General features: G+C 46.7%; 1 protein-coding gene across 16 annotated transcripts in view; it reads right to left on the bottom strand.

Annotated features, from left to right (window-relative positions):
* Positions 1 to 26637, bottom strand: part of TTLL5 (tubulin tyrosine ligase like 5) — a 252574-nt gene that overhangs the window by 196478 nt on the left and 29459 nt on the right. For all 16 annotated transcript variants that reach the window (XM_028505839.2, XM_028505833.2, XM_028505835.2 and 13 more), the window contains 5 exons: positions 23792 to 23861; positions 23035 to 23119; positions 12042 to 12143; positions 9218 to 9309; positions 8384 to 8491 (listed from right to left, as the gene is read on the bottom strand). In XM_028505839.2, the coding sequence (XP_028361640.1) occupies positions 8384 to 8491; positions 9218 to 9309; positions 12042 to 12143; positions 23035 to 23119; positions 23792 to 23861 (457 nt within the window). The remainder of the gene's footprint in view (positions 1 to 8383; positions 8492 to 9217; positions 9310 to 12041; positions 12144 to 23034; positions 23120 to 23791; positions 23862 to 26637) is intronic.

The raw sequence follows: 26637 nt of genomic DNA, 5'->3' as shown, positions 1-26637 counted from the left end.
CTGTGATTTAAGAGTGAGATAAGTATGGGACAGCATAACATCGCAGTGCAGAGCCCAGCTCACCTAAACGGCTGGAATGGAGGAAAGAAATGGAGTGAAAAGACAGCATTTGTATCAAGTTTACCTCTTAGCATAATCAGCTCGGCTTAAGAAATATAATTTGGGTCCTTGGCAGGCTACTGGAGCCCTGACAACCCTTTTAACTTACAACTGGTCTTTTCCGTGGACATTGGAGGTTGTAAAAGGTAAGCGGTAGTTTGTAACAAGAATATCAAACTTCCTCACCTTTTAACACTGTCTGTGTCAGCAGCAGTGTCTAGAATTTTAGAAACTCGCACCCAGGAGGACACCCACCAGTGTTCCTGTCACTAAAGGCTATGGGTGAGCGAGGCTCTCCCCGCTCTGGGCTACTTTCTCTGTTCCTCCATGTTGCCTTCATCACAACAGGAGAGCAAGGGTTTTTGAAGGGCAGTTGCTACCACCTTAATCAACATTTCCTCAGGAAATTTTTCCACGATGAGAAATATTTCCCTCAGCCTCCCAGCCAAAACAAAACAAGCTTGGAAGGTATGCTAGTGATTGGCTCTACTTCCTCCTTTACATTAGCACCACATCTCCCTGTGTCTTCAAGCAGCTTCCAGAAAAAGCCATCTCCTCTTAGCTGCCTTAACTTTCTTAATGCCTACTCACTCCCCTGCCGTAAGAAATTCCTTCTGCTCCCCGCCTCTACTAATTGGCGGTTCTACCACGATCAACCAAAGACCACCGTACTGCTAGGCCCAAGCATCTGAAACTGCCGACCACCCCTCACTTATTGAAGCTTTCTTCTCCCTTGGAGCCAAGGCACTGCCCTCCGAGGGTCCTCCTCCTCCGTCCTCTTCTCCCATCCCTTCTCTTCCGCCCAGCTATTCCCTCATGGTTCGCTCAGGGTGGCTTCCTCGGGTCTCTTTCCTTCCCAATTCTACTTCTCTTCTTGGGCGATCACATGTGTTCTCACGGCTGCAATTAATGTTTGGTGATGATGTTCAGACTTACATCTTTAGTGCAGTGTCTCCTGGACACCAAATCCACAATTCCAACTGCCCTGGAGACGACTTCCCTAAGATGTCCCACAGGTCTCAATGCTCAACAAAACAGAACTTGTTTTCTTTCCCCAAACCTGAGTGGCTCCCCATTATTCTTCATCTCGGAAAATGGAAGCCCCACCCATCAGTCTCCAGGGCTGGAAACGCCCTCCTCACCACTCCCCAACTCCGACACATCGCCAGATCTTGTCTCTCTTTGTTGCTCTTTAGTCCAGCCTTCTATCTTTTCTTTTAAGATATAGTTTACATAAAACATAAAGGACAGACCTTAAGTGTACAATTTGATGAGTCCTGGTAACTAACTGGACACACCCACGGAACCTGCACTTATGTCAATCACACAGAAACGACCAGCACGCCAGAAAGGTCCCTCCTGTCCCTGCCTTGTCAGCTCCCTCCGTCCCGTCACACCCCCAACCACTGTGCTTGTTTCTTCCACCACAGGTTAGTTTTGCCTATTCTGAGATTGCATGTAAATGGAAGCACACAGTATATACCCTTCTGGGTGTGGCTTCTTTCATTTAGCATGTTTGTGAAGTTCATCCATCTATCACTGTTTCTGGTTTAACACAGGTTTATTGAGACATATGTACACACAATAGAAGTCACACTTCAGAATTGTACAGTGTGATGAGTTCTGCCAAACGTACACAATTGTTTGACCACCACCACAATCAAGACATAAAACAATTCTGTCACAAATGTTTCCTCGTGCCCATTTCTAATCGATCCTCACTCCCTACCCACCAGCATCCACTGATCTGATTTCTGCCTTTTTCCAAAAAGTCAGATAAATGGAATCATACAGGGCTAGCCTTTTGAGAGTGGCTTCTTTCATTTCACATTTTGCTTTTGAGAGTTATCTGTGTTATTGTACGTATCAGTCTAAAGGAATGGTTCATTCCTTTTATTACTGAGTGGTATTCCACTTTAGGAGCATACCACCATTTACTCACCTATTCAACAGCTGATGGACATTTGTGTTGCTTTCAATCTTCGGCAATTATGAATAAAGCCACCATAAACACTGACATACAGGTATTTGTGTGAACATACGGTTTTGTTTTTCTTGGGTAAATACCCAGGAGAGGGATCCCTGGCTCACATAGTAAGCATGTGCTATCTATCAATGCATTCCTCTTGCCTACGAAATGCTATCTCGCACCAGTCTGTCCCCACTGCAGTCCATTCTCTGCACGGCCATCAGAACTACCTCTCCAAGACACATCTAATGGATGAAGACAGGCAGCGATTGTCAGCAATCAACACCAATGCCAGGCTGGTTCCTAGAGGATTTTACTGGTCACTTCTACTAATGCCGAACAGTTTCCCTCTGTTGTAATTCCATCACACCGAGCTTTGAGTCAAACCATGATATGAGTTCAAGGAAGTAATAGCAATCCTGTTGCTGCCCCACTCAAAAACTCCAGAGGCTGGCTGCTGTCCACCAGATGGGTTTACGCATGTCAGGCCTTCCCAACGGGGCCCAAATCTACTTCCCTAACCCTGCCACCCCATCACAGGCAGGTCGCATCTGCTCACAATGAGCCAACCACTTCAAAAAGAGCCCCATCCAGTCACAACACCGAGTTTCGCGTGTCATAATCCCTCTGCGAGGAAGGACTCTGCCCGGCTCCCCTAGCACGGGCTGGTAACTCGTGCGTGCTCTAAGGGCACGTGCTACTCTACTGCCTGTGCTGTCGCGTCTCTCCTCCCCACGCACAAGCACGGGGCCGTCTCCCTCATCGCTCCGTACCAAACCGCCTGCCCCAGAAGAAGCACATAAGGAGCAATCAAGAAATACTGGGGGGAAAAGGAGAAAAAGAAAGAAAGTTTTAAGTGAAAAACACTATACAACTTTTTAAGATTTTATTTTATTTATTTTTAGAGAGAGGAGAAGAGAGGAAAGAGGGAGAGATACACCAATGTGTGGTTGCCTCTCACACGCCCCCCACTGGAGACCTGGCCCGCAACCCAGGCATGTGCCCTGGCTGGGAATCGAACTGGCGACCTGTTGGTTTGCAGGCTGGTGCTCAATCCACTGAGCCACACTAGCCAGGGCAGTTTTGAGAAAGACAAGACAATCTGCAGATAACCTCATTCTCAAATAACCTCATTCCCAAGACTTGAAATATTCATAATAAAGCCACCAGCCATAAAGAAAATAAGAGAAATTCTTATTAAAATTTTGACATATTAAGGAAAAACTTGATAAGAGATGGTCTAGGAGGGGAGGGGGAAAAAGATCTGATACAGAAAATAATGCATCCAAGGCCTAGGAGATCACCAAGCATGCCACACCACTAATTTTGGAATCCATCCAACACCCCTCCCAGAAACAAAGTCCCAGCTGAAGCTTCAGTCCCTGAGGCAGTGGAAAGTGCTGACATTAGCCGGCACTCACTGTCAGTCAAATGCTAGTCTGTAAAGGAAATTCTTTTCACCTGGGCTTTGGATTTGAGCTGAAAACCTAAGGAGGGAGTCTTTATCTGGGGTCCAGAAGGAGAATTTGGAAAAAAAGCAAATCAAGGTCCCACAGGAAAAGGAACTAAATAAAAGAAAAAGCCCAGACCAATTTGTTAACTAGTCCAATAAATCAATATGGTATCTGGCTACCATATGTAAAGGTAGATTTGAGGGAGTGGCTAGGACTCGTAGTGTTGATGAGAGCAAAGAGAACGCCCTTTCTCAGGCCTGATAACCCAGAAAGGATGGCCCTGTTTTTCCCGAGATTCGGGTACAGGAGCGCAGGAGGAGAATCCAGGATACAAGGTGTGCCACCAGTGGCCGGACACACCAGAACTTGTCCTTATGTGGAGGGGGAAGAGCCAGAGAGACCTGCCTCTCCAATTTGGCTTTGCCATTTACTAACTGCATGACCAAGGACAAATTACTTAACATCTCTGAATCTTTTTTCCTTGTCTACTAACATGAGTTAATAAATACAAACTGCTAAGGGAACTAAATGAAAAAACCAATGAAGAGCACCTGACACACAGTAGGTACTTTCTACTTAGTCCCTTCTACAGTAAACTTCCCTTCCCATCCAAATAGGAGCATGGGGTGAACCAGAAAAGAAGACTGTCTGAAAAAGTGAACTCTTTGGTGACTTTTTTTTTACATTGTTTACATTTTGTTTACACTTCATTCCTTTAACAAAGTGGGCAATATACAAGCAGTTTACATCATTAGAGGATGTATATTGCCCGCTTTCATCCCTCTGACAAAGACTTATGGACAGTCTTCCTTTAAGAATGTCCACTTACTCTGTGACGTGGTCTAGAACAGCAGCAATGAAAGGCCAAACCAGCATTTGTTCAGCAGAGAGAGGTACACGGAGCACGGCTTGTCCAGAGCAAAGAGGTCACTGGGTCTGACCCGAACAAAGCCGGTCTCATCAGTTTTGCAGGTGGCACGGCAGCTGGTTCCCATGCTCCCAGGCTGGAGAGGCCACAGCCTGTCACTCCAGCCATCTTCACACACACACATAAACCCACTGTCAGCAGCAGCATCTTTAAAAAACAGCTAACATCCTGTTGGTTCGGCTGTTTTTCTCCAGCTGGTCACCAAGCCTGGTCTCGTGGCCACTGATCTCACAGTGCCAATTTCCTAAGCATATTTCAAGGGTTGCTGTTTAAGCATGTATTTCACATGGTACCACATTCTCACAATCTTTTTTTTAAAGATTTTATTTATTTTATTTTTAGAGAGAGGGGAAGGGAGGGAGAAAGAGAGGGAGAGAAAGAGTGATCGGTTGCCTCCTGTAAGTGCTCCAACTGGGGGGACTGAACCCTCAACCCAGGCACGTGCCCTGACCAGGAATCTAACCGGCAACCCTTTGCTTTGCGGGACGGTGCCCAACCAACTGAGCCACACTTGTCAGAATGGTTGTCACGATCTTGAAGGCAGGAAAAATTACGTTGTCAAAAACCTGCCTTACTGGGAGAGGCATCAAAGGTTCTAGAAGTCAAGAGTCCTGGGATCGAGATGACTTAATTGCCAAAACCCGTCTCTTCTGACCCCTCTTCTCCAAACTGAGTCTCTCTCATCGGAGCCCCCCCCTGCTCACTAGCTCTAGAACCCGGAGAGTCTCAGCTTCTCAGGACCTCGAGTTCTTCGTACAGACTAATTATGCTGAGTCCTTTCCAGATGCACAAATCTATGAACAAAACACATTAAATGGCTAAGCTTTGGGTAGTCTGTGATGGCCCCTAAGTCTACATTTAAATGCTAATAATACAATGCAGGTATATGCATATGTCACCCAGTGTAAAATTTGGTTTGAGAAGAACACACTCTTATAATCTATGCCTTGCATACGGCAGAAACTGAAACCAAAAAAAAGCTCGATGCACAGATAAACAAATGAACGGGAAGACTGAAGGTACCTGGAGACACCACGGGACACCAGAGAGGGCGGGGGAGGGAGAAGTGACAGGACGGAAGCACCAAGACAGCAGCGGAACGCTCCTGGCAAGGACCTGCACTGTGGAAGGGCAGAAACCGCCACCACAAGGACAGAGCGACCCCTGTCACCGGACTACTGGCTTCCCCTAAAAGCACCAATGCTCTGTTCAAGCCAAATTCTTCTGGGAAGCTCTCAATTCCTGTTTACTCTAAAACAAGTGAAAAAGAAAAGAAAAGAAAACCCCAGCTTATTCCTTGTAACTTAACCCCCTGGGAAGGTTATGAATCAGTGGGAGGCCACGAGATTCACACAAATATACACACGTTTACAAAATCCTATCTGGTGGGGGGAGGCTGATGAGCACACGAAATCCCAGGGCTGACAGGAAGTGGAATTAGAACCACAGAAGCCAAGAACACAGTCAACAACTTAAAAATCTCCAGATGCACTCGGTTTATTAAAGCGGAACACAAGCAGAGGTAGGGGGAAGGGGTCCCACGGCCGATGACAGGGACCCGGGGGGCACATCACTGAGGCAGAAAAAGTCACTGCTCACTTCACATCAGAACTGCAACTGCTGTCAGGTTTAAGAAATTCTTCAGCTTTCAAAAGCCAATCAAGCAGTAACACAAAATAGAAAAGGGCACATCCAGAGAAGCTTGTGATGATTTCTAGAAAAAGATTTTTACACCAAGAAACTTATGCTCATGTGAGAGCCAAGTAGATATGGAAAGAAACTTTTATTTACTTCTTTAATCTAGCGAGGGTTTTGCAGCTGGAGTTCTACTCCCCACACCCTCTCCCCAAACAGTTCACAGTGATTCCAAGGGCTCCAGGTCCCTACCAAGTCGGGTTTTTCATGAAGCCCGCTGCCAGGCCACCGAAAGGCAATTAAAACAAGTATCAATCGGCCACTCAACAAATATTCCTCAAACATCCTCTAAGGACCAAAAATGCTGCTGTGTTCTGGGAGAGGCAGGACCAAGGAGCTCCCAGTCCACTGGGGGACCAGACGCACAGATGGGTACCGGACACCACGCAGGGACCACTGCAGACTGTGACCAGCATGCTGGACGGGGAGAGGCTCACTCTGACTGGAGGACTCAGGCAAAACTTCCCCAGAGAAGTGATACTTGAGGTCCTCTTGAGAGATGTCATACTCTGCTGGGCAAACTAACGTGGGACAAGTATTTCAGACACAGGATAAAGCAGGTGCACAGGCAAAGGGTCAGGAAAGGACCTGGAGGTCCAGGGAGACGGTGACAGGTTTGGTTTGGCAGAAGCAGAGTGACAGGGGCCGGGGAGACCATGAGTGCTAAGAACTCACAAAGCTAAGCTCAGAGACTACCCGGGAGGTACGGCTGTGAACAACACGCCGCAACACGGTAGGAAAGGAATATAACGGAGCGAGAACAGAACAGTGCGGGAGAGGAGACGCAGCGGGGCACTTTATGAGATGAGGGTTCCTGGGAGAGGCAGTGTCAAGCTGAGTCTTAGGATCCGCAAGGCAGGCAGGGGGAGAATCTCCCAGCGGAGAGCAGAACTCCGCAAACAGGCGCAAAGGCACGGAGGCTCCGTGGTATGGTGGGTTATAAGGTTATCAATTCTAGAAAAGTCAGCTAGGGTCAGATGCCTGAAGTTGTATCGAGCTTCTGCTATGACTGAAGCTAGGACCCCTTCAAGGGTTTTAGAGGACATGAACATATCTGCATTTTAAAAAGGTATCACAACCTCTTCTTTCTCTATGTAACTTTAGGTCCTGGCTCAGTCTCAACACTGCCCTTTGTTCAGCACCCCTAAGCACACACTGTTATGATAACCCATTAAAGAAACCAAGAATTATAATGTCTAATTACAAAAATAACCCCCCAAAAATTTACTGACTACAAACTAAGGACCGGACACGTGCGAGGTGCTGTGCATGCGTCATCTCACTTGACCTTAGGTGCTCTTAGGACGCAGGTGCCACCGTTACTGCCATCTTATAGTTGAGGAAACAGAACAGAGCAATGTGCTGAAAGCCAGAACCCTAGTAAGGGGTGCAAATGGGTCTCAGACTCAGTCTGGCAGGTTCTAAACCCCACATCCTTTGCTTTTCTGTTACCCTGCCTCCGAGGCAAGCCAGACAGCCTGAAAGACAGCCTGTCTTACTACTGCGTTACTCTGTTATCCCCCCCCCAATGACCCCAGTGTGTGTTTCACCAGCAAGGCCTACCCTCTGCCGAAAGCCTACGTGACTTTGCTGGCAATCGCCACCGAGTTCACATCCACAGACAGCAAACGCTACAGTCACAGCTAGTGGGCAGCAGGCAACAGGCTTCCCGATCCCGTCATTGTGGACTGTCTTACTCCTTCTCTGTGTGTACGATCAGCGAGGTAGGGGTCGCAGAGAAGGGGAAGCGGGGAGGGAGAGGAAGAGAACAGAGAAGGAAAGGAGAGGGGAGAGGGGGGAACCCACCCGAGAGAAGACCAGAACAAAAAGGAGGAGTCATCGGAAAATGGAAGAAAGCACATACTGGTACCAGCCAGAGCTTCTTGGACCAGTTCCCAGTCTGGCTGCCAAAGAGCTCTGGAATATATTTGTTGGAGCTGGATTCCTGCACAGTCCGTGGCAGACTTTTTCTGATTGCGTTCTGACAAAGAGACCCATGCTTTAGTTCCAATCCCTGCTTCCCACACAGAGAGCTGGTTCGTTCTCAGGGGACCTCCAGCTAAGCTCACCGCTGGCTTCTCCGTAGAACTGTCACGTGAGCTTAGAAAGAAATAAAAACCCACCACATACCTTACTCCCGTGTCCTGCGGAATCACTAAACCTCTCTACCCCAGGATTCCACCCCAACTTCCCAAGCCCCTTCTCACAAAACACTTAACGCCCCTAGAGTCTCCTTACCAAAACAACTGCTGCGATGAGGAACAAAGGTTTTACAGGCTGTGGCGATAGCTAGTTCAGCAGAGATTACAGTCTTAATGATCAGGTCCTCGACACTGGCCATCAGCGCTACAAAGAAAGAAGAAGAAACACTACAATGCGTGGATTAGAAAGACTGGATCCCAACACCATCCACTGCCAAAGCAGGCATGCGCCTTCAAACAGTCTCTGCACGGCCGTCTTGTCAATGGTGCCGCAGGGGGCACATCTGTGAAGAGGGCGACACGGTCAGAAGCAGGCCTCCCGAGACAGAAGACAGAGAAGGAGAGGGAACCTTGCCCCCTCCCCGCTCTCCTGTCCCGCTTCCCTCCGGGGATGGAGGCGGGCCTTGGGCCACAGGTGCTGCCCCCCCACCACCACCCACGGCTCCGTGGTGGTGTCCCTTTGGATCGCAAGCCCTGCACTCACACTCGACACTGTCCGCCGTCCAGTTTAGCAACGTGAATGACAGAGATTAACTTAGACAAATTTGAACTCAGGGCCAATATGGAGGGAAGTTATTTAAAAAGCTGACAGTATTTTAGTTACACTTCAACGTTCACAAAGGATAAATTCACTGAAGATCAAAAGGCAAACTTAGACCTTTCAAACTAGAAACAAGAAAGAGGGCTTGGGGGACCATGGAAAAGCCTTCTCTCCGTCCCGTAAACAGCAGGACATTCTGCACCCAAAATGGTGACCCCATGAGATGTCTGGGCAGCAGTGCTAGAACCAGCGAGGGTGAGTGCCAGGGAGAGGCAACGGTAAAGTCACAAAAAGCAGGGAAGTCAACCAGAAAAGAGGCCTGGTGCTCACCAGTTGTGTCTCTGCCTTCTTGCTTCAGGTACCTCAGCATGGCGCTCATGCTCCACTTGTTCCCATAATCCTCCACTTCTGGATCATCACAACTGAAACAAATGAATGGGTCAAGGTCACATACACAACTAGGCCTGGCTGTAGGAACTAATTTTGTTTTTTTTTTTTACTAAAAGCTTTCTTGTCCTTTTAAATCTTTAGAAAAACATTCCTTTTGCTGACTTCCACCTCACTCAGTATTTCTTAATCTTTTTTGTCATACAAAGTCTGTCCATAAAGTATATCCAGCCATGTAAGTGTGAAAAAGAGACATTTATTGAAGAAGATACAAGAAACATTATACGAAGGACAATGATGCCTCAGTGCCCCTCAAAGTAGGCACCTTGGGGCCTCACACAGTTCTCCCAATCGCCATCAGCTGCCCCACTATATTTTCCTGAATCTTACTGATGGACTGAAATCTCTTCCCTTTCAAAGGTAATTTTAGTTTTGGGAAGAGCCAGAAGTCACAGGGTGCCAAATCTGGGCCACAGTGGGACTGAGTCACCTGGGTGATTCAATGTTTCACCAAGAAACTGCAGGAGATGTGATGCATGAGCAGGCGCATTGTCGTGATGAAGCTGCCAATCATCAGTTGCCCATAGCTGTGGCCTTCTCAAGCATATGAATAGTTTCCACAGAGGGATGTTCAATCTTAATGCAAACTTTGATGCAAATTCATTGCTCTACTTGAATTCAAAATTCTGTCATTTTGAATGTAGCAGCCACACAGTACACATGCTCACCCAGCGGCATCTACCGCCCCCACTGACTAGTACAGTGAGGTCATCATTGTTCACCCATATGCATTCCAGCCCACTCTCCTTGGCTGCCGGGTTATATTGATGTCACTCAACCCATTCTCATTATATTAATAATGGCTGGGCTTTTTCCAGACAGACCTCGTGTATCCCTTTACACCAGTTTCTTCCACTGAAATGAAAATGCATATAGCTCGCCTTGTTGAGGTGTATAGGGGAGCAGAAGGCCAATTCTTCCTTAACCAAGCAATTATGCATCATGGAAGAGTGGAAGAAATGTGTGAAAGAATGTAAACAAGTTTAAGAACAGTTACAACACATTAACAGATTGAAATATTTGAAGTGAAAACCTAGCTTTTGAGGTAAATGTCACATAATCCCACAAAACATGCCATTTTCGGACCAAAACTGAGTCTGGATGGGTCAGTGAGATAACACAGTGTAGCATTTTAATGAGCTAGCTGAGTGCAGAACTACTATAGCACATAAAGCAAACTCCCTCCTCTCTGGTGGCAGACATGTCTTTCTAGAAACACCTTTGACCTATCACTGAAGGGAGAATGCACCAGGGCGACAATAAATGTGATGAGGGATGCCACCACTATGGCAGCGAGGTGGCAAACCAGGTAGACTCCTGTGACTGTTGGGTCTTGCAGTCTTGAACTTGTGTTTTGCAGCTGCCCCCTCCCTCCCTACCAGCACCCCACCACCCACCCGTTGCCTCTTTGCTCATCTTCCAAAGTGAAGGACACACCTTCAAGCAATTTCTACTACCGCTCACGGGCCAGTGAAATCTGTACAGCTTCAGCAACCATGCTGTCACTCCCAGATCCCTTTTTTTCCTTCCTTTCTTTCTTTCCTTGGACTTTCTAGGCACTTATTTTTAGTCTGAGTAGAACATAACTGGTTGAGTTTCTTCCTTATTTTCTCACTTTCTGGCAAAATTATCAGAATGAAAGAAAACAGAGCAGAAAGAATGTTTCCACACAGCTGGGCTGGTATTCCCTTCCACCGAATCCTTTTCTGAGATGGCCTCATTTCTTTCTTTATTTAATTTATTCCTACGTTTTCCCCCTCCTGATCATACAAATATTTACTTTAGAAAAATTTAGGAAATACATAAAAGTTCCAAGAAGAAAACAGAAATCACCCATTCATAATCCCATGCACTACAGTTAACTGTTAACATTTTAGTATACATCTTTCCTCATTTTCTTCCCCCTCCCTTCAGCAAAAATAAACAACTCTAGTTATTGTATATGCTCGGAAAGAAAATAATTGCATGTAGTGTGCAGGAACCTGCTGGCTGCACTGAACAATACATAGTCATGGCCATTCTGGTCTCTTGGGTGCACATCCTTTGCCGCCTCTTAAGGTTAAGTTCCTAGAAATGGAATTGCTGGGTCAAAGGGTACAAATGTTTTTAAAGCCTTTGATACATTTTGCCAAGTGCTGAAATGACTTCATGTCTTGATTTCTAAAAAGTTTCATATGAGTATTAAATTCCCATCCCTAGCCCTGGCGGGATGGCTCAGTTGGTTGGAGCGTCGCCCTCTACACCAAAAGGTTGTGGGCTCTATTGCCAGTCAGGGCACAACATACCTAGGTTGCGAGTTCAATCCCCAGTTGGGGCACATACAAGAGGCAACCAACTGATGTTTCTCTTTCACATCAATGTTTCTTTCTCTCTCTCCTTCCCCTTCTTCTCTAAAATCAGTAACTATATCCTCGGGTGAGGATTAAAAAAAAAATTCCTACCCCTACATCAAGTGAGGAAAAACAACGAGGAAAATGAAACTTGGGAAGGCACATTTTGGCAGAGAAGGGTGGCACTGTAACTGGGTAAGCAACAGAGTAACAGCAGCAGATCTGCCTCAGAACCATATTCAATGACTGGCAGCTTTTCATAAGCTCAGGGACATGACTACAGACTTTGCCTCCAGTGCCACGTACTAAACTTTCACTTCTACAGCACCCGCCTCTGGGACGGACGCCCCCAGCCCCGGCTCGGCCGCAGCTGGTACCTGACGTAGTCCCCGCTCTTCTTGTTCACGCTGTAGTTTGTCAGGTGCATGAACTGGTTCCGGATGTTCTTGGCTCCTTGGTCATACCGCACAGTCGCAAACCTGAGGGAGAGGACGCGGGTTAAATGCCAGAAACAGAGTTTCGAGGAAATAAAGTCCGCAGCTCAGGATCAAGGAGATTGTAATAAAAGGAAGGTGGTGACGTCATCTATAAATGCTGAGTGCCGACTCCTATGCCAGGTGTTTCCCATATAACATCACATTTAATTCAACCCTTAAGCCCATTCTCTGAAGTAGGTAACATTGTATCTAATTTTTAAAAATAGGTATCAAAACTAACATGTGATCTAGAAAGATGAAGTAACTTGCCCAAAATCACACTGACTTCCAAAACCCCATGTTCTTAACCACGAGATGCTGCTTCTCTTCCACAGAACCTTAGACCAACAGGAAGGATAAAAGTGAAAATGAGTCAGCCACAGCCTGGGAAACTGTGTGTAGGGTGCTGTGGGTGATGAGGAGGCATTAGCTGGCCGGGGAACACCTAGTGAGCGCCTACACGGTGCCTGGTACTAAAGCATTCTGTGGGAAATATTAAGCAAAGAGGACAAAAGGACAGCTTAACAATAGATAGACTTAGCACTCATATCCAAGGGAACAACAAAACTGATTCTTATGAAGTGCACTTCAAGAAAACAACAACGTCAGCATCAGCAGACAAAGCCTAAGCCTGCAGAACAGCGTAACTATGAGCACAGTGCGGGAGGCTAACTCCTGAATTTGGAACGGAGGCAGAAGACAGAGAGATTAAACGTGGAGCCCACTGACAAGGGGGCAGCAACTCGATATCCTGGACTACGGTCAAAAGAAGACCAAGATAGAAAATGTGCGTGCCGCCTCTGCAGGAGGCGAGCGGGGAAAGGGAGAGCCCCCCAGCGATGCTCAGCGCCCACAAAGCACACTGGGGCCGCACGGTCACGGTCAATGCCACCCCTGTTCACACACCGCTAGGGCCGGATCGCCCTTCCTTTAAGTGGCTTTCCCCAGAGGCACATCCAAGCGTGTGAAAAAGAATCCTAGAAGTCCACAAGTTTATTTTCATACGATTTACAAATTATTTACATATGCTCACTCAGACGATGAAGTCAACATACATTTTCACCACACTAAAGGGCAGCATTTAAAAATTTTCCTTGTCTATTTCTTCTCACCCACCCCCAGGACATCCACTCCCTAACTCCCTGTACTAGAAATACAGAAAAAGGAAGAAAAACACGAAAAACTAGAACAAACCAACATGAGGCCAGGAAGAGGGATGTGGACGAAGAGGAAAGGATGACCAGGCAAGAGTGGCTAAGGCGTGAGAGTCTGATGAGCACTGAGTCTATGTAAAGAGGAACCTCAAATTCCCAGAAACTTCCCGTCGTCATCCCCTAACTTCTAGCCATGCCACTCCACGGTGAGTGAGCCTTGCCTGTGTCTGTCTGTCTTCTCCCGCAGGCCTTCCCCACGCGAGTGGGAGACAGTCCTTCTCTGGATTCTCGTCAACGGCAAAGGGGGCCCAGGCCGACCCCACGGAGGCTGCCTGCCTCGCCCAGACATTACCTCACGGGGACATGCCTCCTGCCACCCTCCCCCCAGAAGAATGGTTTCGAGGGAGGGGAAAGGTTATGCTTCAGAGAAAGAGGTTTTCATCTCCGCTGAGTATGAGCACTGATCTAATTCCGTCGACAACATGAAAAGATTGGCAAAAGCCTGATGGTTCGCGGCAACCCAGCACATCTGTCATCCCTACACCCTTTTTTTTTCCCCAGTAGAACTGCATCTCTCAAAAATGAGGTTTTTTTTTCTTCCTAATCTTCCTTTTTGCTAGGGAATTTACATTCTGAACTCTGGCAAGAACAAGATTATGAGCATCAGAGTGGTCTTTTATGGAGTGTAAGAAGTGGTAAGAAGTAAAATTTAGAGGGGAAAAAACATGTAAATCCTATGGACCAGTTCCCCGAAAGGACAAAAGTGCTACGCTCCTTCCCTCCTCGCCCAGTGGGACGTGGAGAAGACCGTGCAGAAGGAAGGCAGGTGTACCGGCGCATCTCTCCTCCCGACCCAGGAGGGTCTTAGGGGTCTCACTAAGCCCCGCATTGCGGACCACCCCATCCCTTATCACCACCTGCAACATTTCCTTCTCACTACCTAGACCAGCAGTTCCATGAGTCCCGGATCTGGCCCGGGAATCAAGTTCTGACTCACCTGCGGAGGTTTTTCCCCCCTTCGATCTGGATCACTTGGCCAACTTTTAAAAATTGGACTTTCCTCCCCACAGCCTAGTGGCACCAGGGCTCAGGTGAGGAAGACGGTGGACAGGGCGGGAAGGCAGCCGGGGCCAGCACGAGGGGGCTACCCATGCAGCGTAAGCTGGGTGGCCCCACAGGGGGCCAAGTCCACACCAGGAGGGCGACTGAGTGCGGCAGTAACCAGGGAGGTCAGGAGACCGGCTACACACAGGAGGGTTGAGTAAATAAATAAATCTGTTGAAGGTAATGAGAGTCAGATTTCTTGTTGTTGGAGAGATTTTTTTTTTAAGAAAGGGATAAAGCTAGAATAAACCTTGTAGTTCTGAACTAGAAGTGGAGGTATGAGTATGAACTCCTGTTTTTCAGCACACGGTGGGGCAAAAGTAGGTTTATAATTGTTTCTGTGGAAAATAATACGAGAATAAACTGTTTTGTGTAGTCGCAACTGTAAACCTACTTTTGCCCCACCCCCGTCTGTAGGTATACAGGTGTAGCAATAAATACAGAGTGTGTGCGTGCACGTGGACACAGGAACACACCCACAGTTCCCGGGTCTGTCTGTTGTGAGGGCCTGAGAGCGGAGATGCCCCAGGTGAAGAGCACGTCTGGTACCCAGACCCTGACCCCCACACACCGTTCATCAGGGCAGCTGGTGCTCCTTAGAGAGAACGGCTGATTCCACGCCCGAGACAGGAAAAGGGCGGGAGGGGCCTGAAACGTCTTGTGCTCAAGGGTAAAGGAACGGGTCAGAAGGACACGAAAGCCAGACTAAAGGGGCAAATCAGGGACAATCTGAGCATTGAAATAAATCATGACAGTAAAGATTTATAACTCACTAAATAAAACAGGAATCCTTGAGTCCATGTCGGTACATAAATGGGAAGGAGAAAAAGCTCTTCATGGAGTAAAATACCAAATGATAAAAGTAAAAAACAAATGATGGGACTTCTAGAGTGTCATCACCTGGCCTCCATCATAGTAATAATTCATTCAGGCAAGAAGAGCAATGGATTGTTAAAATTATTAGGTGAAAACGAGATGAGGAACCAAACTTTGCATGGTCTCAAAGTATCTTCTCAGAAGACACTAAGTACAGAGGGGAAACACAGTGGACAGCGCAGAAATCTGGCAGACACCACCTTAATGGGGCGGTCAGACACCACTGGTGATCACGTGGCACCAGGTGTAACACAATGAGGACACAGCATCACTTCTGCGGCATTACGGCCCAAAACAGATAACCTGCATCGAATGATAAGAAAATACCAGACAGACCCAAACTGAGGGACTTTCTACAAAATGACTGGCCTGTAATCTTCAAAATGACCGTGGTCGTGAAAATCCAGGAAAGACTGAGGGACTGTTCCGGACCGAAGGCGACTAGGAGATGTGACAACTAAATTCAACATCCGACCCTGGATTGGGTCCTCTCGTTAAAAAGAGTATTATCAAGACCGTTGGTGAAATCTGAACGTGGGAAAAGATAATTCTTCATATTACTTTTACAGTTTTTCTATAGGTCTGAAACAATTTCCAAATTAAAAGCCTACAATCAAAGTTTCCCTATAAAAATCTAGATGTTTCAGCCTCCCTTAAAACACACACACACACACACACACACAAAAGATCTGGCAGTATCATCTGTCTTCGTCCACTCAGGCTGCTACAGCAAAATACCACAAACGGTGTCACTCTGAAACGAGAGAAAGCTGCTTCTCCCAGTGCTGGATGCTGGAAACCCGAGACCGAGATGCAGGCAGACAGCACTTTCCTGCCGTGTGCTTACAGGGCAGCAGGTGTGCGCCATCGCCCTGGAGTCCCTTTTACAAAAAAGCACTAATTGCATCCAGGAGGGCTCCACCCTCATGATGTAATCACCTTCCAAAGGTCCCACCCCCTGATTCCATCATCTTTCGAGGTAGGATTTCAACATAAGAATCTGGGGGCTGGGGTGCACAAACTTTCAGAGGAATTCAAGAATCAAGAGAAAGCTGAGACTTGGAAGGGTAGCAATGGAAGAATTAGGAATTATGAGCAAAGATGTGTCATCAGACACCAAGGCTAGGATCAACCACAGCCTCGTATTCCCAATTACTATGCACGAATGCAAAAGCTGGACAGTGAAAAAGGCTGATGGGAAAAAAAAACTGATTTCTTTGAAATATGGAGAGCTCTATGGGTACCCTGGGCCGCCAGGAAGACAAACAAGGGGGTCCGAGAGCAGATTAAACCTGAAACTTTGCAGGAGGCGAAAGTGGCGGCCCTGCAGCTGCCCCACTTCGGGCACCTCATGAGAAGGCAGGGTCTTTGGGGAAAACAGTAATGCTTGGGGGAAACGGGAGGCAGCAGGAAAAGAGCAAACGTGAGCTGGAGTGACTCCATGGAAGAAGCCACAGGCGGGAGACCACGGGAGCGGAGCCAGGCTGGTGAGGACAGGACGCTGTGGCCCCCACTCGCTCATGGGGCCGCCAGGACTCGTCAGAGCTGACTCAAAGGCGGGTGCAACACAAACATTCAGACTACGGCACCACCGCATACCCATGAGCTGCTGGCACTGAATAATAAACGTCCCTCAGGTGGGACAAGTGATCTCCACCTCTGTGTTCTCCACCTGGCCAGTTTCTCCAGTGAAATTCCTTGTGGGTACTTAGATCTGTGCCTCGTGACTGAGACCTTCATGTACCAAAGTTTATCCTACTCAGGTCTACAGCTTCAACACAACTTCTCTATTAGAGACAACCTAAAAAGGGTATTTCTCCACCAGGCACCCCAGGACCCAGTTTGCAAATACTGGGATAAATACTTATCCTAGCACATACTGAAATTTACATGATGAACTGAGTCTCCAACCTCCCTCTTCCTGAAATCAAAATGTAGGGAAAGCTGTCAGGACAGAATTGTACAGCCTCAACCTTTAAGCAAAAAAGGGAAGGAGGGGCTCTACTTTCTTTGCCAAACCTGAAACTGGGTACTATTTTTTATCACACTGAAACATAAGAATTACCTTTATTCTGACAACATCTTAATTCTGACAGTAAGTTCTTAAATCAAAAATCTTTTTAAGGTTAAATCTTTTTTGCTTTCTAATGTTTCTCGGAGAGAATCACGACAGCGGTGACAGTCTGTCCAGAACTCCCGAGCTTCCGTGTGAAGGAAGGGTTTCAGTGCGAGACACGTGGTGGGTACCTGACAGGCGGCCCCTGAAACGGCACCTGAGCGGCTCGTTCCAGGAGCTGGACGAGCCGCTCAGGTACGGACCCGACACAGGGAGGAAAGCACAGAGAGGGAGGTCTTTTCCATTCTCCCCCATTCCAAAACTAGGTTGTTCCTCTGAGAGTACGAGACCGCAGTCATCACAGTCTAGATGTGGGAGAGTGGGCCACCCCCTCCCTGGCAGTTACCTATTCCAACAAATACTCACTACAAATGGACAAAGAAGCGGGGAGGCCAGACCCCAGGAGAGACCCCAGCCCATGAGTTATCTTCCAGCAGGTGCAGCCGTTCAGGGCCAAAAGGCCAGAAGGCCTGGGGGTGAAGGGAGAGCACCCCGGGCAGCCCTGCGGGAGCCACCAGGTTCCATCCTCGCCTGACCCAGAAAAGTCTCGTGGAGGGGAACGAGAGGCCCACGGGCTCTCTGATCTGCTGTCAACCAGCTGCAGCCCCGAGACTGCCAAACTGCCAAGCGCTGCAGTGACTCGGCAGCGCCCTGTGGAGCCGTCTGGGAGGGGATTACCAGCCTGATCCCCTGTCTTCAGAGCCAGGAATGACTCAAGCTTCACAAACAGCAAGGGCCTGCCAGAGAGGGTGACAATGAGCGCTGGAGAGGGTTTCTCCCCCTCGCTGGTGTCTCTTCCCCCTTCTTGCTGCTGTGGCAGATTCTGGACAGTGTAAAGCCTGTGAGGTAATATGAATTCCTTGGCAACCAGCAAGTACCTGAATTCTTTCAAAACCACAGGAATCCAGCAGAGAAAAGGTAAATATCCCTGCGGAGCCAGTGTTAATTAGCAGGGAAGGCTACTGAAGAAGGGGTGGGGGGAGGGAAAGGCATTACCAACACTTTGGGGTCTTTTCTGAATTCCCACTGAACAGCAGCATGGCTGCAGCAGAAAAAACAGCAGTCCCCACGGGGCTCCTCAGGGCCCTCGCCTCCCACGCCCCGAGCAAGCGGGTCTCTCCAGGTCCCCGGGGGGCACCTTCACGGCACCCATTTGCTAGTGCTCCCTATCTTGGGGACTCTGACAACACATTTGGTTTTCAGCTCCATTTTGTTTAAATTTTTTAAACTTTTTATTTTTCCTATTTCAGTGAAAATTTGGCTATTAGCGCCGTCACAAAACAAAAAAAAAGGCCCCGTCAAATCGTTTAGACCACATACTGGATCCACCTAAAACTGTAAAATCCAGGACGAAGTCTTTTTGGACTCCGCCTCTGACAGGAAAGAGAACGGACACCGTTTTGGTTGAGAACGAACGCTGCCCTCCCTGGAAAGTGAGCGCCCCCTGCCGGCGCGAAACAGCAGCGCGCACGTCCGAGTCCAGAGCAGCGTGGGCCTCCAGGGCAAGGTGCTGGGCCCCGGCAAGATGAACTTTTAAAATGCCTCGACATTTTGTCCACGTGTAAGAAAATAATGCCAGTTTTCCTGCTTCCTATGTTAATAAAACAAAAGCCACTGAAATGATTAATATAGAAACAAGCTATTTAGGAACTTTTCTTCAGTAAATTTAAGAAGGTAAAAAATTTACACAAAACACTTATTTCATAAGCTGTCTTAAGAAATGAACTTAATCTTTCTGACAACCTAAGCTTTAATTTGAGGTCCAACACGGAAAGAAGTAATACGGGATAAGGCCATTCTTTTCCCAAGAAGGAAACCAACTCTCTTTGCTGCCCGTTTTGTCTATTTAGGAAAGATTACGGGCTTCCTGCTGAGCCTCGAAGTGAAACAGCTTAGTGATCTCATTCCAACTGGCTATCCTCAGTAACATCCACATGAAACACACGTGACCCGAGACTGCCAGAGGCCACAGGTCCTGAGATGCTGCAGACTATCAGTGGACGTGCTGACACAGCTGAGCAGGTCCCAAGGCTTACAGAGAAGCCGAGAACGCAGAGATACACAGTGAGTTGAGACGCGGGAACAGAGAGAGAGAGAGAGGCACATGGAAGTCACTGTGCACGGATGGCAATGGGCCCCCACGGGCACGAGCACACAGCCTGTCATCAGGGGCTGCCCGTGTGTCAAGCTTTTACACTCGTCTATACTTTCACATAAACTGAGACAAAGCCCCGAAAATTCTTATTTCTTGGTTCAACTTGGCCTGAGTTTTTAGAAAAGCTATTCTCCAAATTATTCTGAGAAAAAGCATGCATTTAAAACACACAGGGGTGGGCAAAAGTAGGTTTACAATTGTAATACAAATAAACAAGACGACACTGTTTCACAGACCCAGAACTGTAAACCCACTTTTGCCCGCCCTTGTATACATACGTACTTTCCACTGGAGGCAAGAGAAGTTTTTCAGTTCAGTGGATTCTGACTTCTGACACACACCAAGTAGCCAAAGCACATGCCTATCTGTAGGATATTCTTTTTTGTTTTAAGATTTTATTTTACTTAGAGAGAGGGAAGGAAGGGAGAAAGAGAGAGACAAAAACATCAGTGTGTCGTTGCCTCTCCAGTGGCCCGCCCCCCATAGGGGACCCAGCCCGCAACCCAGGCATTTGCCCCGACTGGGAATTGAACCGCCAACCCTTTGGTTCACAGGCTGGCACTCAATCCACTGAGCCACACCAGCTAGAGGTTGTAATATATTCCATAACAAATATTGGTATTGCTCTCAATTTGTGTCTGAACCATTGAGGTCTTAAAACGATGCCAAATTTTACCAACAGAGAGGGCTATTAATATTGTAGGCAAATGTCTTTGAAATAACATGCAAAACACGTTGGCATGATACCCTTGCAACCCCGGGGTCTTTGCCGTGTTCAAGAAGCCCAGCTGCGGCAGGACAGCACCACTCCTGCCACCACTCCTGCGAAGGGAACTGAGGCGAGCTGCAAGGAGGAGGGGAGGGAGAGGGAGGGAGGAGGAGGATAAAGGCTCCAGACGTACAAGAGAGAAGGCTCGGATACCTCAAGTCACAAGGCTGAAAACCCTCAGCACCTTATACGCCTGAGTAGACGTAAGGGTACATTCTACCTTCTTTTCGTTTTAGGTAGCACGGGGACTTGCCTTTTAAATCTATACTTCAAAGTCTGAGAGCACACGCGTCTACAAATGTCACAGAAAACGTCCTTCCTATGGGTCTGCTCAGAGTGGGCAGCCAGAGTGTGATAAAGGGCCTGCCTGGTTCAGCCCTTTACCTGAAAACAGAAATGTTTTAGTTTTCCCCTCCACAATTTTAAAGAAAGAGTAAAGACAAAGAATATATAAAATGAAGTCACTTTAACCAAGCTGCGAAAGTTATTAACATTATGAAAGTTGAGGTGTGAGGAAAGACTCTATCCTTGTTCTCACTGGCCTGGGAAATTAAACTTTTTTAACTTTCCAGTCTTGCATCAATGCCCTCATACACCTCTGGACATACCCCAGACCTCCAGATAACCTGATTACCCCCCTGAGTGACTCAGGTGTCCAGGCCACCTGACAGCCACCATCCAGAATACTGCATGTGACCAGACCTCCTGCCTTCCATCTCCTACACTGGCTGGCATCCATCACCCAGGCCACCTGACATCTGATAGATAACCATCCTGGACCAATTCTAAGGCAAAAAATGCAGAATTGGTGATTCTCAAGAGTGTACTTTTCACTCTAAGAACTTTTACCTTTCTTCTTTGGAATATTTCTAAGTTTTTGCCTAGCTGTGTTTCTGGTTTGCAAACTCTAAGACCCTTGAATAAATCTTTATCATTTATTTCTAGCCACAGCTTCCAGACTTTTTTTAGTTCAATGGACAATTTTCAAGGAACAGGAGGCCAGAACTAGGGAGGTTCAGTAGCCTCCAATGTTTCTAGGGCTCAAACTCACAAAACTTAGAGAAAAATATGACAGGGCTTATAAATGGTGTCACTGCCACCTAGAGGTGAAGTGCAGAAACAGCTCAACCAGTCAGAGTGAGGTCAGCCTGCTCTCACCCTCAGACTGTAGTCAAAAGATGCATCAAAAATTTAAGAATGTAGAATAATTAAAACGGCATTCTAAAATAATAGTTGTCAGAGTATAAGAAAATGTGTCAAAGCACCTATACATAAATAAGTAGGCTTCTTTTAACCATTCTATTTCCCATTTTTGAAGTGCATTTTAAAAAATAACATATAGCTTGTTCTGACTGCTCACAGACTGCAGACTACCTTCCAAACTGCTGTTTCAAAAACGCACTATGCACAGAGGGAACCCCAGGGAAGGCTAGCTGGTATATATACACACACACACACGATAGGGTAGAAGTAGGTACACAAAACAGCTTATTCTTGTGTTATTGTTTATTAATTATTATATTATTTTCTATAAAAGCAACTGTAAACCTAGTTTATTCTTTTGAGTTAACAGAGGCACTGCGTGCCTGGCATGTCCTCTTCCCTGTGAACAACTGCAAACCTACAGTTGCCCACCCCGTGCAGACAGATACACAGGTAGGTAGGCAGGTAGGTAGGTAGATACACAGATAAGTTTTATGCTTTAGTTTTATGGGAGGAAGAACATAAGCAAAGTTGTTATTTATTTTTAAAAGTATTTATTGATTGATTTTAGAGCAAGAGGGAGGGAGGGAAAAAGAAGGAAACATCAATTTATTTGTTGTTCCACTCATTTAGGCATTCACTGGTTGATTTTTGTATGTGCCCTGACCAGGGATTGAACCTACAACCTTGTTGCATCAGGAGGCCACTCTAACTAACAGAGCTACCCGGCCATGGCCGTGTACTTTATTTTAAACATATTAAAGGGTCTATGAAAACCCTGCCACCTCTAAAATTATCTAGTTATGGGAAACAAAACTTCAAATTATTATGACCTAAACTTAATTTTATAAGTAACATTACCATAAAACCTAAAAAAGACTTTAAGAAAACAGAATAATACAACCGGGTAAAGTTTATTACTTGCAGGTGAAAAAAAAAAGCAGCTAATGCCTCCTACGTACAAGAGGGCATGAAACAGCTCAGGCCTTGAGCTCTGCAGTCGGGTCCGTAAATTCAAACCCCTGCTCCACTACCAACCCGCTGGGACAGCTCAGGAAAGTGACTTTGAGTTCCCTTCCTCAGCTTCCTAACCCTCAGGGCTAGAGGGTCTCTAACCCTCAGCTTCCTCAACTGCGAAAACACAGCAACCATTAGGTTATTGTGAGCATGAAAATAAATGTCTGGTATACAACAGATAAACATGGGATTTTTTTTAGTCTTCCTAGACCAATCCTGAAGAACAATGACAAATCATTTTAATACCTTACGGTCTTCACAACTGCCATTTCCTGAAAACGCAATGTGATCCTGGATTGCTGCTGGGAAAGGTGTGTGTTTACATGCACGTGCTTGCACACAGGTGTGTATGTACATGCAAACGGGACTGCAAAGTAACCTGAAGGCCATCGGGGCACGCTCTATTTTCCTGAGCTGACTCAACAGAAAGAAAAGGCCTGACAGTTACACCCTTCAACGGGACTCCGACAAACCCCGCCCCCGCCCCCCATGTCTCTCACCGGGCCAGTCCTTCTTCATAGAGATAGATGACGAGAGGGTCGTAGGAGGTCACGAGCACGTATAGGCGCACGTCAAACTTGAAATCTAGAAAAAAATTTTAATTCAAAGGAAAAACTAAGTTCATCTGTTTTCTGTTACAGGATGAACAGGACAATGTAACAAAGAAATAAAAGAAAGAAGAGCTCTCCTCCTCCCCCCACAAAATACACACTGCCCATACACCTTGCTTTTAGAGGATATTAGACATTTCGTGTATCTATATAAAATGAAAGAGAATTTATATATACGTATTGTACAGTTTTCATATATATGTCATTATGTAACTCATGAAGCACTTTCAAATAATTATCTGCTTTCATCTTCAAAATAACCCCATGAGGCAGGTAAGAAACCAGTCTCATCTCTAAAGCCGCAGTTGCCAAGAATTCCACACTAGCTTAATGAAGACTGACTAGTGAAGACTATGAGAATGTTAAAAAGTTGAGCAAGACCATCATACGGTGATTACCAGAGGCAAAGGGGGTGGGGGGAGATAGAAGGGGGTAAAGGGGGGTAAACAGTGATGAAAGGAGACTTGGCTGGGGGTGGTGAGCACACAACACAATACATAGGTGATGTGTTGTGGAACTGTGCACCTGAACCCTGTGTCGTTTTGATAACCCACGTCACCCCAGTGAATCCGTTAAGCAAACAAACAAACAGAAAGCACTCGGGGAGCTCTGACCCAGGCCGGCCAAGGGCCCGAGTGCGACTCACCGTCTATGAGCAGGGGGTTGTTAATGTAACGGGAGACCAGGATGTTCTCTTCCAGGGAAATCTGGTTTGGCTGTTAAGCAAAGAAAAAGAATGAAAGGATGGAAATGCAAAGGGACCCCAGCTTGCAATACGAGAACAAAGTTCCTAGTTTTTTGGAAATGATAATGTGGAAAACTAAAACGAAAACTAAGTTTTCCTCCAAGCTACCCATATGTTCAATTGGCCACATAACACACCCCTTCCATAAACACCGAAGGTGTCCAGTTACAACAAGGGGAAAAATCAATTGCACAGCATGTGTCACATAATAAATAAAGCCTAAACAGCTTTAGAGACTTATATACATGATATTAAGTAGTTACATGCCAAGAAAATATAAGCTACTTAATAAAAAATTGCTTTCTCCCAAAGGTAAAGACGATGCAAATTTTAAAATACTACCATTACTCTTAAATGAAGGCTTTCATCACGCTGCTTAGAGAATTTACAGATCTTTCCCCTGTGAAACGGGATGGATGTTTCACTGATTCGCTCACAGGTGCTTGCTATGCCACTGTATATAAAGGTATTCTTATATACAGATATTTTACAGAATTAGATACACAGAACTAGATATTTTAAATTGCTCTTGATGAGAAAAGAATTGTTTTTAGAATAAGTAATTATGAGCGTTGCTGGATACCGTATCGGGCACTGCGGAATACAGTGAACAGGTATCATCCCTGCCCCCTGGAGCCAGATCCCCACTCCCGAAGAGTGTAATACTGAGGTGGAAGGACAGACAGCAAAACATGTAACTCAGAGGAACACAAAGCCGAGTATCGGCAAGTGGAAGCTTTGAGGGTGCAGGGTGGGGTGCAGACCAGCCCAGTGGGACCAGTCGGGGAGGGCTTGTTCTGGAGGCGCAGGTACGAAGGTGCGCACCGAGAGCTGTCGAGCATGTGGTGGAGAGGAAAGGAGGCCGCCGTGGGAAGACGGCGTGCACAGAACCCAGCAGAGTGGACACTGGGCAGATCCACTGACCTGGGGCTGAAGGACTGAACTGAGAAACAATGAAAGATACAGTCAGACAATTAGGAGGGAGGGACCCCACTGGCAAAGGGATCTGAACTCCTAACAAAGGCCTTTAGGATGAACACAGTGGGAAGCAAGAGATTATTGCGGAGTCTTAAGTAAACAGTGAGATTAAAACACCTGAAATAGAGCAACTCTGTGTGAGATTAGGCTAAGACGGAAGTCAGCTGGAAGTCACCACAATCCGTGGAGGATAAAGAACTCCGAAAGGGCAGTGGCTATCATAAGAACTGTGACGACAGCTACAGTAGCAGCAAGAGAAATCACTGCTAACATCTGCAGCAAAACATAAAATGTAATAAACGTACCAAACATTTGTTACGCGTTGTTCTAATTCTTAGCAAGCATCGTTGCATCTAAGCCTCCGCTGACTCCACGAGGTGGGTGTACCACCGCCCCAAAGGGAGCACGTGGGAGCCGAGGAGAGGCAGGGAGGGCTGGGCCTGCTCGAAGCCACACAGCCACTCAGTGACAGGCGGCGGCGGCGGTGGTGGCTGAGCCCAGTCGGTCTGCCGCCCAGGCTTCCCTCTCAAGCACCACGCACACCTTCCTCCACAGCTCGGAACTAAAAATAATTGTCCCCCAAACTCAAAAGTTCTTCTTTATAATCATGCACTTTCTACCCCAAACACTGCACTGATCATGAAATGGGGATGGTTCTGTGACACACCACACGTCTGCAACCACGATGAGCAACTCCAGAGTCAGGATAACGAACCCCCCCTCACTTCCCACGCTTGCTATCTCCAACGCAGCACACAGCTGTCCCAACCTGTGCATCCCAGGGACACCGCGACGTCAGTCAGCACTGATTCACGCTCGTGCACCCAGTCACCCACACGGTTTCCCGGCTCCCTCACATGTCTTGATCAGTTTCTCACAAGCAGCACTATCTCCACTCTGAGTAAGCTTAGCAAGAATTGATACAATCACACAGTTCAAGGCGGCCAACTGCAGGCTGCGTTCCAAAACTAAAACAACTGTAGCTCTCTTCCAAGTGAGTAACACCTATGGGCTACAAGAGATGTATGGCTACTCGACTCCCCTCCGAACCAGAGAATACGCTGATAATGGTCTTCACTCCATGACACATCTAATGTCCATGGCCGTTTCCTCTTCTCTCCTCCTTCCCCCCACATATTTGTCCTCTGAGTCATGCATAACATAATCTCTTGCATTATTTGTTCCATCGTCTGTACTTCTCATTTTTATCTGCATTAGGAATTAAATCGTAAGCTCAGAGGAGAAAAGAATGGTTTGGGTAGAGTTTCTTTGTATACGGCTCTATACTGACAAGCAACTAACGAGGACTTTTTCCTATCTTCGAGCCTGTTTCCTTTTCGTCAATCCCCAGTTAACTCATTTTAAATGATTTCAATTCCAAGTTCAAATTCCCCTCCAAAGTATGCAAATCTGAGCTGTTGGCAAAGTTGAAAACATCCATTTTTCTAACTGGACTTTAAGATCAGAGCTCATGGCACCTGTCACATCACTGTAGGGTAGAACGGTGCATAGTTAGGAGTGTATGCTCTGGAATCAGCTAGACCTGAGTTGCAATCTTGACTCTGCCACTTACTAAGGAAATAACAGTAACCACTTCACAGGGTTCTTATAAAAACTAAATGAGATAATATTTGGAAGGCATAGTTGTAGGCACATAGTAAAAGAAACCTGCTTGCTATTGTTACTGCAAACTCAACAGCATGCATGTGGTTCTATTTATTAATTCCCATAACTCAACAGCATCCATACAGCACGCCACACACCCTTCC

This window comes from Phyllostomus discolor, chromosome 1 (genome assembly GCF_004126475.2).
Source record: "Phyllostomus discolor isolate MPI-MPIP mPhyDis1 chromosome 1, mPhyDis1.pri.v3, whole genome shotgun sequence".
Taxonomy (NCBI): domain Eukaryota; kingdom Metazoa; phylum Chordata; class Mammalia; order Chiroptera; family Phyllostomidae; genus Phyllostomus; species Phyllostomus discolor.
This window is presented reverse-complemented; position numbering and strand designations above follow the sequence as displayed.